We start from the raw sequence: 13,717 nt of genomic DNA, 5'->3' as shown, positions 1-13,717 counted from the left end.
ACTGCAGATACTTGAATGTATAATTTTTAAGGGTTTTAATCTTGTTTTATGTAAAAAAAAAAATATATATATATATGCTATATGCTGATGTAATATATATTTTACCTCGCAGCAAAATAAACTTCCCCTAGGGAAGTTAAAGATGAAAGTAAGATAAAATCAGGGAAATGCCAGTCTGAACCGCCTGCTCTTCATGAAAAAAATGTTCCTTTTTTTGTCTTGAAAATACAAAGAAAGTCATTTCTGTTACTGGTAGCTTTTTATGGTCTTTTATTTTTTTCTCAACAACATTTGTGAACACACGGGCTACTATCACTGCACTGTTCAAACTCTCCTCACCATGACAAAAATACACCTAAAAATAAAAAGGAACACTTCTCCTTTTTGTTTGACTGCTTCTCCAATGTCTTATCCCAAATGAGCGGTAACATTTTACAGTTTCAATGTTATAAGACTCACATACTTTGATAGTGTATACTAATTTGTACACAGTATCTGGTGACTTGGTGTGCTTTGCTTGCTGCAGAATGATTTTTAAAATAGAAAAGTTATTTTAGATTTATTTTGTTGAAAGTTTAACCATCAGCTTCATCTAAGGACATAAATGATGATGTCACAGGCGTTTCAAAGTCTTTTGTCTTTTTGTTTCCTTCGAACGACTGCGTGCTGATAGACTTCAGCCTACAGCTGCAGTTCAGGAAGTGAATGTCTTTTCCTGCTTGCCAGTGATGAAGTAAAAGATAGTCAGCATAACCAAAAGCTCAGACCAGAAAGAAAAAACAATAAAAAAAAGTGTTGCAACTTCACTGTTTGCATGTGCAGCCTGCAACCTTTGCCAATCTCACCAGTTGACCCTTTCCTGCCAAGCAAAGACGATCGAAAAAGGTCACCAAAAAGGTCAAGGATCAGTGCTGTGTTGCTGTGTCTAGATTGGATTTCTAAGGGCAGGTTAGAAATGTTGTCACATGCTCTAAAAGCCTCTGTGTGAGTGATCGTGTGTGTGTTGTGCATGTGTGCTTTTAGTACATACTGTGGATACCCCAGAAGTTATCTTCCAACACATAACCTTTAAATGACCTCTGGGTGCTGTGATGCTCTTCTCATTTTAATTTTACAATTGTATTAATTAAAACGTTCAAAAACCAGATTCAGAGATGTGCTTTGAAGACGTATATGTTTGTTAAAAAAGAAGGAAGGTTTGTGTCTTTGTAATTCTTTTTTTTTCCGGGTGGTATTTTGTACCTCTCTTGTACTAAACGCACATTCCTACTTCTCTTACCCACTCTTACTGTCCCTTACTATGTCACTGTCTGTGCCATTCACTGAAACACTCTTTGCCCTTTCACTGGATGCTCACCACCATGCTGCTGCAGCCCCTAGTCTCTCTGAATGTCACGAGCGGTCTCTGGTTGCGTCCTGTTCTTTTTATAGCCGACCAGCTGAAATGTGAGGGGTCACAATGGGAGGATAAATACAAGGGCCAGCAGGCTGCAGGGGTTGTCGCAGACGAAGGCCGGATCTTCTCCCTCTACCTCTCTCTTCTCTCAGCTCTCCTCCTAAACTCAAAGGTAAAAGACTATACAAATGTGACTATGAGATAATTGTACGACTTGGTAATACTTTTTGCAACCTGTTGCACATTTTTGTGCTTATAATGCATGAGAGGAATGCCTTTTTACTTGAGAACTGTAATGTACACAACCAAAAGTGTAAACTTGGTGTGGTTATTTGGTTTCTGTCAGCTAGAGCTGCATGACTGCTACAACCACAGCATCACACACTCCTACAAACTAACCACTGATACACTAAAACAGATAATGTCAAAGTTTCACAATTATACATTATATATAGAGAAAATGCTTCAATTGCACTTTGACCACTATCCATCTTTATTATGTATGCTCACATATACACTGCTAAAAACAAATATCTAACCAGGTGTATAATTTCAAGTAAATAATATCTCATAACAAGCCATTCTAAGCCAGTTTCACCTATCAAGTCCTTATTTCAAGATATAACAAGCACGAAATACGACCTGAATCACATATAATAAGTAAAATAGCTCCAAATGCAGCAAGCAAAATTTAAGTTCCTTGAAATACAATATTAAAGTAAATGTTGCTATTCCTGAACCTTTTGGCTCGGCTGACTTCATTACATCACCAGTTGTTGCTACAGCCTCCTTCTGCTGGTTCAAAGTTTCCATTGCATTGTTTCTGAGCAGGCCTTAATGACTCAGCTTTTCTCAAACATGTCTAAATATGTCCTTGCTGTCTGGATTTAAACTTCCTGCAGAGTGCATAACTTCTGAACAGCAGGCTGTGGAGCTACATACCTCTCTTTTATGAAATCCTTTTTTTCCCCCTGAGCCATAGCTCTTAAACTGCAATGTGTTGGTATGCTGTTTATATTTAGTCCAGCCTATTGATAGTGGAGGCACAGGTGGGGGTGGGGGAGGGAGTGGGAGGGCTGGGTAATAGAGGTTTAGGACTGAAGAGCAGTGAGGAGGACGGGAAAGGTCAGGGATAAGAGGCTAGAAAATGGAATAGGTCAGCCACATGCTTGTCATGACTTTTCAATGGTGGGCAGATACGTGCAAGGTGGGGCTGTGGAGGGTGGAGGGTTCTCTGACAATGGATCCATGTTCCACTACATATTGTGCCTGGGGAATATTGAGAAACCCCCACACAAAGTTCCTTACGGTGCTGGTGCAGCTATAGCTGCAACAACTGCAGCCAGACAGTCCCTAACACCAGCTGAAGTTTAGAGAGACACACAGAAGACAAAAAAAAAGTCAAACTGTGCAATCAGGTTCTTTTTTCACCACTTCCTTCACACAGCAACCAAATTATATTTTCATGTGGAACTTTCTCACGCTTTTCATTATGAGAACAACAACCGCAAATCTTAAACGTTGCAGCTACGTTTCTGTTGAACTATTGCCCGGGCACCTGCAACATTTTTGGCCCATTTGTCTTCACTGCTGAGCTTATTATCTCTTTTTTTGTCTTCCTCCTTCTCCCTACAGTCAGGATGCCTCACGCATACCCCTTCCTCACTCCTGAGCAGAAGAAGGAGCTCAACGATATTGCTCAGAGGATCGTCGCTACTGGCAAGGGAATCCTCGCTGCAGACGAGTCCACTGGTAAATCATTTCTATAAAATCTATTTTGTTTTTATTTATTTAAAAAAAACAAAAAAAAAAAACATCAATCAGTCATGAAGGATGACCAACTGTGAATAAAATCAGTTGAAAGTGCTGGCAAGTGTATAAAAATGATTCTGTTTGGAATACCTATTAACACATTTTCAAACAAGGGACATCTTAAAGCTACTGTGACAAGTTTTTAGCTGGTTTTGAAACAGACTGAAACTAATATGAATACCTATGTATGGTCTACAAAAGCAAGGGACAACATCAGCAACCAGATTGATTATCGGTGTATGTATGAACTGCTGCCATGGGGCACAGGTGTCAGTTAAAAGGATTTACAGCATGCTTCAGAAGTAATTTCCTCCCTGTTTAATGGTAAAGATGCTCAATGAGGGATATTTTTGACTGTTAAAAGAAAGCAGGATTATTTGTTAAAAAAAAACTACTTACACATGTACAGGACAATTTAGCACAGCAATATGAGCCATGGCTTTTGTCCAGAAAGGGTCACCAAAATTAACCCAGAGTTCCTCAAAGGAGCTTTAAATGTACCTTCCGCAAAAGTAAATTGGTAATTTTATGCATAGGATCGACTCCTCATCTATCTTATCTCTTTGCAACCTCTAGGCAGCGTTGCCAAGCGCTTCCAGAGCATCAACGCTGAGAACACTGAGGAGAACAGGAGGCTGTACCGCCAGCTTCTCTTCACCGCTGACGACCGCATCAACCCATGCATCGGTGGCGTCATCCTCTTCCATGAGACCATGTACCAGAAGACCGATGATGGCAAGTCCTTCCCCCAGTACCTCAAAGAAAGAGGCATGGTGGTGGGCATCAAGGTCGACAAAGGTGTCGTTCCCCTGGCCGGAACCAATGGCGAGACAACCACCCAGGGTAAGCAAAAAAGAAAACACTACTAGAAAGAAACCCACAGTTCTTCACAAAGAGAGCCAACACCTGTTAATACCTTTCTTTGACTTCTTTCCGTGTGTCTCTGTCCTTTTTCATAGGTCTTGATGGACTGTATGAGCGCTGCGCCCAGTACAAGAAGGATGGTGCTGACTTTGCCAAGTGGCGCTGTGTGCTGAAGATCACCCCGACCACTCCCTCAAAGCTGGCCATCCTTGAGAATGCCAACGTCCTGGCCCGCTATGCCAGCATCTGCCAGATGGTAAAAATACAACAGACAAGAATGAGAAATCATTGTGACAGGTTTTCTTACTTAATTCTGCAACCACCACACCAGAACAATGTTAGAAACTTTTCAGTACGACAATAGGTATTGTTTTTTTGTGTGGAACTGATATGATGAACTTTGAAAACCTCCATAGACAACTCTGCACAGTTCAGAAATATGTGTTATTTCTAACTGGAATGTAGGCATAATAATTTCTTTTAGAAATGACTCAGCTAATACATCGTGGCATAAAAGTCATGCTCAACATTCATTTTTACTTGTTTTGTATTCTGCAGCATGGCATCGTCCCCATTGTTGAGCCTGAGATCCTCCCTGATGGTGACCACGACCTGAAGCGCTGCCAGTACGTCACAGAGAAGGTCCTTGCTGCCGTCTACAAGGCCCTGTCAGACCACCACGTCTACCTGGAGGGCACTCTGCTCAAGCCCAACATGGTTACTGCCGGACACTCCTGCTCACACAAGTACAGCAACCAGGAGATTGCCATGGCAACTGTCACCGCCCTGCGACGCACTGTGCCCCCTGCAGTCCCTGGTGAGTTTGACAGGCTGCATAAAAGCCTACGTTTTACTGTAATCATTTACTATAGATTAAATAGTTTGCATAAAATTCACTCACATGTTCACAGAAGAATAATGCTGAACTCTCATGCTCTGCACAGGCATTACCTTCCTGTCTGGTGGCCAGAGTGAGGAGGAGGCCTCCATCAATCTGAACGCCATGAACCAGTGCCCTCTGATCAGGCCCTGGGCCCTGACCTTCTCATATGGCCGTGCCCTGCAGGCCTCTGCCCTCAAAGCCTGGGCTGGCAAGAAGGAGAATGGAAAGGCATGCCAGGATGAGTTTATCAAGAGAGCTCTGGTATGTCTGAATATAAATTAGATGTCAAAACGTACAAGAAAAAGTACATCCTTAGATAGTAGTGTGTTACACAGATGCTGCGAATTAGTTTTGTTCAGGGAATTTAATGGATTGTTAGCCTCAAACTCTGTGCTGCATAATAATATTGTTGTTTTTTTCCCTCTACAGGCCAACAATCTGGCCTGCCAGGGAAAATATGTTTCATCTGGAGCCAGCACCGCCGGTGGAGACTCATTGTTCGTGGCTAACCACGCTTATTAATTATGGACACTCAATTTCCTTTCCATTTTATTCCCACCATCACATCACCATGGAAAGATTGTGTTGTCACAGGCACCACAATACAGCACTTTTACAACATCTTGGTAGAAATTGAAGGAAAAGATGGAAGAAAACTTTCCTTTGGGGTTGTTTCTGCAGCTAGAAGATCCTAAAAATGTCTGCCTCCATTCCCTTACTTTTTTTTTCAGGTGAAGATTCCTACACTGTTTTTACACAACTTGTACTTTCCTCCTTGGTCTGATTCCATCGAAACAGTACATGATTTATACTGGTACCAGGAATAAAGTACTTACCCTTCTTGTTTATTTGCTTCTTTTTGCTGCTGAGTGCAACATTACCTTAAGGTTATAAACAGCATGAACATGCTGGAGTGACATAAGACTTAAACATCTTTGACTGATGTTACTTTAATAGCACAAAACCCCTCGATCAAAAAAAAGGAAGAAACCTTTTTAGACTTAAAGTGAAAACGTAAATAAGGAACGTGACCCAGGATGAATCACAATAACTAAGCTTTTTCATCCACCAACCACTAACTTTTCATTTAGCTTGGAATGGTTGGTAAAGAGATGGACCCAAGTGCACGATTAAACTTAAAGGATTTATTTAAACAAAATGGCCAATGGCAAACAACACTTACTTTCTTCAAAAACTAAACAAAAAATCCACCAGGAGAAAATCAAGAGCTATAAGGAAAACACTGGTAGACGACGACCGACGTAGACTGACAACTAACACCATCTGACTTACCACATTTGACAACACGAGGGAAGGAACAGTGAGACTAAATAGACAGGGATAATCAAACACAGGTGATACTAACAAGACACAGGTGAGGACACACAGAGGCAGGAGTAAAGACAACACTGGGGACTACTATAATCTAAATCATGAAACATAGAGAATTCAAGACTGTAACAAAACACACTAGAACACAGAGAGACACAAGGAGAAGAAATTACAAAAGAACCCAGGAAACACTAAAGACTAAACATACACAAGGACACATTAACACACGGGAAACAAGCAACACTAGGAAAGAATGAAACACTGAAAATATACAAAATACAAAACCAAATCATGACAGCCGGCTAACCTGTTTATTTGAAACCACTATCATGACTTACAATCATTCAAATATTGCCCAACAGAATATCAATTCAGGTCCATCACAATGCTATAGAGATCAAATGTAAAGCTGGAAGAATGTTGCCATGAGAACCAATATAATCTCACTTTCACTTGTTGTTGCCCTTGCATTTACAGAGTCTGAACTGCGACAGTCAAAGCTGCTGTCTGGGTCAGTGCCATTGGAGGTGAAGGTCACAAAGCTAACATTTGCCCCAGCCACTTGATCCATGATCCATGTCTGGAATTCAGAAACTCGGGAATAAACTTCAGGGAAATTAGCCAGAGCACAAGGTACTCCAAAACTAGCTATGCCCGCCTGGATCCACACTGAACCTTGTTTGCATTGCAAAGGTCCACCAGAGTCTCCCTAAAACAGAGGGGACAAAACAGAGTTAATGACACTTCTGGTAAAAATGCACGGATTAAAACTTGGGTTACACATTCTCACGGGCAATAACATCTTAACAGGAAAAAGATTGAAGTTAGAGATTAATTAATAAGATTAAAGAAATTATTCTAATTTATGTGTGAATAATTCTCTTTTTGGGAAATTTCCGGAAGTCTCTCCTGATTTAATAAGATGTTGTTTTAACCTGACATGCTCCTTTGTTCTCCTGCCCAGCACAAATCATTTTGTCAGTGATGTTTGCGAGTGGTTCTGGCTTGTAGTTGCAGCTGCATTGCTTATTTCCAACGACAGGAATCTGGACCTCCTGTAGTTTATTAAAGGCTTGGGGGGGCTCTGTGGGAGGAAATATGAAATCACGAGTTATATATTTTGTTATACTTTTACACAGTTTAAGTGGATTTTATTTAATGGTCTCAGACTAAAATAGAAACAAAATAATACAAAAATGACATTGTGTCTTTGGTCCAGTAAAACATTTTTTCCTGCTACGCATAAAGCATTCTGTTTTGTTTATCTTCTCAAATAATTTCTTCAATACTTTGTTTCTGTGACAGAGCACTCCTAAATTACCAAAACATCATGGGGTATGTAGATGGCAGAGACGGACCTTTGTACTACTGCCTGGGAACATCCATGCAATAAGGAAATGCCTGTGTGACTGTGTTAATATGATTAGAAGGTATCTGGTTTTCTGGTGAATATAAACATTTTAGTATTTCTATTGGCAACCCATTCAATATATGTTAACATATTTGGGTCTGGACCAAATTGGTTGCCCTACTGATAGACATTGCCACAAGAATCACCTTAGTTTTGGCTCAAAGTTCAGTGACAGTCCTCACAAGTCTGAATGCTAACTCTGTCTGAGCTTGATGTACTCCATCCTGATACTCACCATCCTTTCCCGTTCTGCCCCAGCCAGTGATCCAGCAGAGGGTGGAATTGTGGAATTGGCTGGAGTTACTTGCCAGGCAGATAGGTCTGATGTAGTCGGTGAAATTGACAGGGCTGGTAAGCTTCATGAGGGCGATGTCGTTGTTGAATAAAGTGTTGTTGTAGTTAGGATTAACAATGACCTGGGACACCGAGCGGTTCACCTCATTAACATTAGGGCCACTCTGAGTTTCTCTTCCCAAGTAGAGAGTCCACACACTAGGTAAGGTACTGGAATAAGGAAGAAATAAAGATTAATTTCCAGTAAATCAGTCATTGAATGTACTTGAAAGTCTGTTGCATGAGGAGCCCACCTGTCTTTATTCTATGGCTGCTAAATAGTTTCCAGAAGGTTTAATAGATCTGATGTTTGACCTTTTTCTCCAATAATTCTAAGGCAAACTTCTGTCTTCCACCTTTGTTTGATGTGTGTTTTATTTTCTGCATAGCTGAGCTACGACACTGATGTTAGATATTCCATATGTGGAACATGCAGGGGAATATCTCACTGATCTTAATCTGGTAGAAAATTTATAATAAAAGGGCCATTCTCACTGAGTCTTACTTTCAGTGTGAATTTTACAGAAAATAGGACCAATTTAACAGCAAAGTAATCTATAGGCTACTTTTGAGAAGCTGTTTCATCCCTACAATACCTCTGATTTAACTTTTGCTCATGAAATCAAATTTCACAAGGACTTCTACAAAGACAAACTCCTGTGTTCAGTCTTGATTGGATGTGTGTTTAATTTGCTGAATGGCTGTGCTAATACAATGAAAGTAAACGCAGTTGACAGTCAAAGTAAGCAAAAGACTGACCTGAATGTTAGGGATGGTAATTGTAGAGAATTAATCTAGGAGGCAAAGACCACCATGCAATTAAAAAAAATAAAAGCTCCTCCTAAGATTTTAACATGTGTTTGTTTATGTAAAACAAGCCATGTTTTTTTTTTTAAATGCTGTTGTATGAAAGAAAAGTCAGACATTATAAAATGTTAAAAAATAATAATCTATTAAACGCCTTACAAGGGACCCAAGGTGGCTTTACATCATCACAAACAAGACAACACAATAATACTGGACCAAACTAGACAGTATCTTCTAACTGTCTGTTATCTAGTTAAAAAGTATTTTTCTATTCAATATTTTTTCTTATCTGTTTTTCCGGAAGCATAGTTACTGTATTATTAATACTTAAACCTGTGAAGACTTTGAAAGTTTTGGGACTGCGAATTGTAAGCATAGAAAATAAGAAAACATCTTACGATAAGATGCAGTGAGCCGCTGTGACGACCCACTGGTCGTTGATGAGGGTCCCTCCACAGATGTGTGCTCGAATTGTACTCAATTGAAAGTGCACACTGACCTGCCAGGGCCATGACCCAGCTGTGGCAGTGTCACCACCCACTATCTTTGTCCTCAAAGGCGCCACTCCACAGTCTGACAGAGCAAATAGTGTTTCAGGGGAAATAGTGCATTCATTTGCTGCTGCATGTGTTCTGCTTGCTATGGCAGTGCATGTACTGACCATATTACATCATTAAGAGCATTTACTAACTGGGAATAATTGTGACCGTACTTACCCTGTGCCCTTGACCCTGCAGAAAAGAGGAATATGCAAGTTACTTACATCTGTTTACCTCAATGTTTGTGTCTTTAATTGCTTAACACATGAACTTTCACATGGATATTTGTCAGCAGTGTAGATAACGAACACAGACACAGGGTGGTGGTAGAGTTCAAGCAACGCCTTAAAATTCCATCTGTTGCATGAGCCTGGAGGAACTGTGCATCAACATATCTGTGCAAAATTCCTGTTATTTAGATTTGATTTGATGTTTCAACATTAACATGGTCAGCAAAATGTCTAGGCATGCTTCCCAGACTTTTTGAAGTTCAACAGCAAATATATCTTGGTTTGGTAATCAACAGTTTACCACACCAATGAAACAAGTCAGAGTCAAATTGGCTCTCTGGCATGCAAATAAAGTGGGGCATAAAGCATTATTTTAAATAACAAGGTGGGCTTAGTATTTAGGATTTGTAACATTTATGCATTACTTAGAATTATACGCAACAGCAGCTGATTTTCTACAGGGGTCATCTAGTGAAGTACAGTTTGTGGAGGTTTGTTGAGTGTTTAATTGCTGTACTTAAATTGAAAATCTTAAAGGCTTAATATGCGACTTTTCACACTTAAATGTAATAGAAATCAAGTATATCCTCTGAAAATAACTCTGTGAGTCATGACTGTCCACAATGGGTGTAACACCCGAGTCCCACTGTCTGTGATGTTTTCTGAGTTTTCCGAGTCCTATCTTCAGTTTGTTTACATCGCCAGGACGGCCAGCTGACTCATCCCCTCGCGTATAAAAGTTTTTAATTGAGGGACTAGAGAAAAGAAGAATAACATACTGTACTCACTGCTTAACTGAGTTTCTAGATCATAAATTTACATGCAGTGTGAAGATACGAGCATAATAAAGATCGCTAGCATCAGCATGCTAACACAACAAGGCAGCGCGAGTTGTTTTGGTTTCATGCTGGTGCTCAAGGGCGACATCTGCTGGATCAAAAAATCACATAGTAAGCCTTAAAGTCAATCTTGTTTTGTTAACTCAAGTTTACGACAATAAAGATTTTTTGTTTTACTTTGACAGGCAACATTTAAACATTGTTATGTCCTTGGAGCAGGTGTGTTGACAAGTGAAGCTGTAGAAAATAGCCTACCACACCCTTTTTTCTAAAGAAGGAACAAACTGAAAAAAACCCCACAGATAACATAAAGTGGGACAATGTTAACTGTAATGTTTCTATGCTCTAAAAACGTGTTAGAACAGGATGAAACTAACAAAATAAGGAGAGTGCTTGTCAGCTGGTTTAAGGTATTGTTTACAGAATTTGTAATACATTTTTTTTTTATGCTTCTGCAAATTAGTTTTAAAGTGAAGCAGCAAGAGTATGCATATTTTCATGCGATTTGTAATAATCATATATGCAATCTCTCATTCTGGATGATTTATTGATCATTATCATTATTACATGAAATGAGCGACTTATGCCAAAAAAGCCCAGTCCATTTGCAAATACTCAAATGTAAGACATACATGAACACAATCTTTATTTTTTAAGTACAACACATGTTATATTTTTGTTGCAAATCAATATACCAAACATATATGTAAATATGTATTTTTTTAAAATAGTTACTAAAAGTTAATAGCAATTCCATTTAATTCATTTTCATTTTATTTTAAACATGTTTTAAAAATAAAATAAAAGTATACATTACAAACAAAGCAAACAACAATCAAAGCATACTTTCTGTAGTGGCTTGATTTTTTTCCTTAACCAGTCCACGTTCGAAAAGGGTGTAGGATGAAATTAAATAACTTATCCTGTCCTTCCCCTTTTATATTTTTAGCTTAATAAATTAATCCAAGGCTAAGCTTTACAAAAATAAAGTCAAAGAATACAGATAACTAAGTAACAAAAGCAACAAATATAATGTATTACACATAAATTGGTAGACGGTACAGACCTTACAACTGATATTGATTTGGTTCTTCTCATTGACTGTTGAATTATATATTTGTTAAATAAGTTATTCTTGAAAATGTGTTTAAACTGTCCTATAATAGAATGCTAATAGATAGAGTTTCAAGTGTAAACTCTGTATAAAAGCTCACCTTGTCCAGTCAGTACTATACACAAGATGAGTATCCATCCAGTCCAGGCTGCCATACTGTGCTGTCACTGACTCTCTGTACTAAGACAATATTTTGAATATAGCTTCTTGCTTTGTCCTCAGCCACACTTGTGCGTTGTTTATAGCGCCCGCTCCCTACTCAAACCTGTTTCTCGAGATACCTCAGGCTCCATCTGGGAAATCACCTCAAAGTAATCACTTTATCTTAACACATTCAAAATTTTCCTGCAGTGGTAACCAAAGTACAGGTCATATATTATGTTGTGACTTCACCATGTATCACTTTATAACAAAACAAAATGAAATAAAGAGTGTATAAAGTTTGTATGTGCATTCCTTTTTCATGTGTCAAGTTATCAAGTCAATACTTTAAATGGCCTTTCCTTCCTTTCTTAACTGTCATACAGGATGAGATTGTGCTGGTTTTAGTTTGGCGACATCAATATGTTTTTTACTTCTTCACAGTTTTCCCCAAAGACTTCTTGCAAGCTTGATTTGATTCCTTCTCAGCAACCGAAGGCCTGTCACCATTTTTGTAATACATTATATAATAATTATATATTAATATGGATGTCTTTATAAATTACATGAATGGGTTATAATTATGTATAATTATTATATATAATTATTTGTTTGGACACAACTTCTTTAAAGGGATACTTTAAACCTGGTAGTATTTTTGAATGGTCGTGCATCCCGTCCTCATTTTCCCCTGAGATGGGAAATCTTTGTATTTCTAAGTTTGAAAAGGAGCTTCCAGTGACGCAAAATGACGATTTTTGCGTCAATGGAAGCTGTTACGGTTAGCGTGGTGAAACTACAACGCTAGTTCCTCATATTTTCGACCACTGAAGCTACAGACCAATCACAGATCAGTGGGTGGGAACTCACTCCCAGAATCGAAACTTAACATCCGCCATATTGCTTGGAAGCTATGCTAACAGGCTCTATGGAGAAAGCTGATAATGACAAAATATAAATAAAGCGGCGAGACGGCTGCTGTCGACAGGCCGGTCTTGTGTTTTTGCTGCGGTGGGCGCTGGCCGCCGGGGCCGCCGGGGCCGCCGGGGCCGCCGGCAGCACCAGACCAGCCTGTCGGCAGCAACCGTCTCGCAGCTATATTGCTGTATTGCTGGCCGCCGCTGCCAGCTCAGCAGCCAAAACATAAGGCCTGCCTTGCCCCAGATCGCCTTTCGTGTTTTCTTCACCTCACCTGTGCATTTTTGGACACCACTGGGATCACGGACACTGCCACTTGGGACCTCGCACTACCCCTCCCCCCTTGCACCTTGCACCTTGCACCTTTTTGAGTCACGTTTGGAATAAACTTTTTGTACCTATATCCTGCCTGTCTGAGTCGTGCTTTTGGGTCCAGATTTTGTACTAGTCGTAACAGTTTGAGCACCAAAGTACCAAACACAAACAAAGAAATGGAACACATTAATCACTTCTTCTAATCACTTTCCAGCCAAACTTTTGTCTCTCCCTAAAGAAACTAGAGCAGAGCAGATTACGAGAGAAAAGAAAGCTGTCAGAGCCAACACTTCAACTCTGTGACACAGATACCCTGTGTGAACTGCAAATAAGAAACGACCACATTCAATGTGGCCAAGAGCAGAGTTAAACAAACTAAAACATATTCTGAAAGGGGATGAAAAAGACTGCACCTTTTGCTTCAAACATCAATCACTTGTTCTGGCTAAAAATTAACTCCAATCAAAGGGGTGATTACAGCAGGAGCTGTGTGGAGAGACAGATAGTCTGTGCAGAACGTTTTTATTCTCCAAATTCAACACCACACTAACTTTTTACCCTGATATAAAAGAGTTGTAGTTTTGCCTGAGTGTTTGCCCACATAAGCTCAGCAGGATTACCCTCTCCATTTGTTCATAGGAACACTGCACCAATGTAAAGTAGCCCCAAAAACTTGGCCAGAGGCCTGTCTGAATTTTAAGTGACCTGTTTGCCCACTTGTGTGTCTCTGCACATCTCTCCCTTCCCTTTTCGCTCTGTCAGTGCTCTTGGGTTTGCTCGTTT

General features: G+C 39.7%; 2 protein-coding genes across 3 annotated transcripts; one reads left to right on the top strand and one right to left on the bottom strand.

Annotated features, from left to right (window-relative positions):
- The first annotated feature begins 1,421 nt into the window (after positions 1-1,421).
- aldoab (aldolase a, fructose-bisphosphate, b) lies at positions 1,422-5,801 on the top strand. The gene is made up of 7 exons (XM_061028330.1): positions 1,422-1,568; positions 3,032-3,148; positions 3,785-4,051; positions 4,168-4,328; positions 4,631-4,889; positions 5,017-5,216; positions 5,385-5,801. Exons 2-7 carry the CDS (start codon positions 3,037-3,039, stop codon positions 5,475-5,477), a joined length of 1,092 nt encoding a protein of 363 aa, XP_060884313.1. The 5' UTR covers positions 1,422-1,568; positions 3,032-3,036; the 3' UTR covers positions 5,478-5,801.
- Positions 5,645-11,779, bottom strand: zgc:123217 (uncharacterized protein LOC641414 homolog). 2 transcript variants are annotated; one of them, XM_061028333.1, is made up of 6 exons: positions 11,661-11,779; positions 9,555-9,569; positions 9,237-9,411; positions 7,934-8,202; positions 7,223-7,371; positions 5,645-6,996 (listed from the first exon to the last, which is right to left on the bottom strand). In XM_061028333.1, exons 1-6 carry the CDS (start codon positions 11,713-11,715, stop codon positions 6,685-6,687), a joined length of 975 nt encoding a protein of 324 aa, XP_060884316.1. In that variant the 5' UTR covers positions 11,716-11,779; the 3' UTR covers positions 5,645-6,684. The 2 variants fall into 2 exon arrangements, with proteins under 2 accessions (XP_060884316.1, XP_060884315.1); XM_061028332.1 differs by lacking the exons at positions 9,555-9,569; positions 11,661-11,779 and having other exon boundaries at positions 9,237-9,538.
- Between the last annotated feature and the right edge of the window lie 1,938 nt (positions 11,780-13,717).

This window comes from Labrus mixtus, chromosome 21 (genome assembly GCF_963584025.1).
Source record: "Labrus mixtus chromosome 21, fLabMix1.1, whole genome shotgun sequence".
Lineage (NCBI taxonomy): Eukaryota > Metazoa > Chordata > Actinopteri > Labriformes > Labridae > Labrus > Labrus mixtus.
Note: the sequence above shows the minus strand (reverse complement) of the source record. Positions and strands in the feature narration are given on the sequence as shown.

What these genes read in the sequence shown, in the direction of transcription:
- aldoab (XM_061028330.1), top strand. Translation starts at nt 3,037, where the DNA reads ATGCCTCACGCATACCCCTTCCTCACTCCTGAGCAGAAGAAGGAGCTC. An exon ending in CGCTGCAGACGAGTCCACTG is followed by an intron (nt 3,149 to 3,784) that starts GTAAATCATTTC and finishes TGCAACCTCTAG; the next exon opens with GCAGCGTTGCCAAGCGCTTC. An exon ending in AGTTTATCAAGAGAGCTCTG is followed by an intron (nt 5,217 to 5,384) that starts GTATGTCTGAAT and finishes TTCCCTCTACAG; the next exon opens with GCCAACAATCTGGCCTGCCA.
- zgc:123217 (XM_061028332.1), bottom strand. Translation starts at nt 9,502, where the DNA reads ATGGTCAGTACATGCACTGCCATAGCAAGCAGAACACATGCAGCAGCA. An exon ending in GCGGCTCACTGCATCTTATC is followed by an intron (nt 8,203 to 9,236) that starts GTAAGATGTTTT and finishes TCCTTATTCCAG; the next exon opens with TACCTTACCTAGTGTGTGGA. An exon ending in AGAACAAAGGAGCATGTCAG is followed by an intron (nt 6,997 to 7,222) that starts GTTAAAACAACA and finishes CCTCTGTTTTAG; the next exon opens with GGAGACTCTGGTGGACCTTT.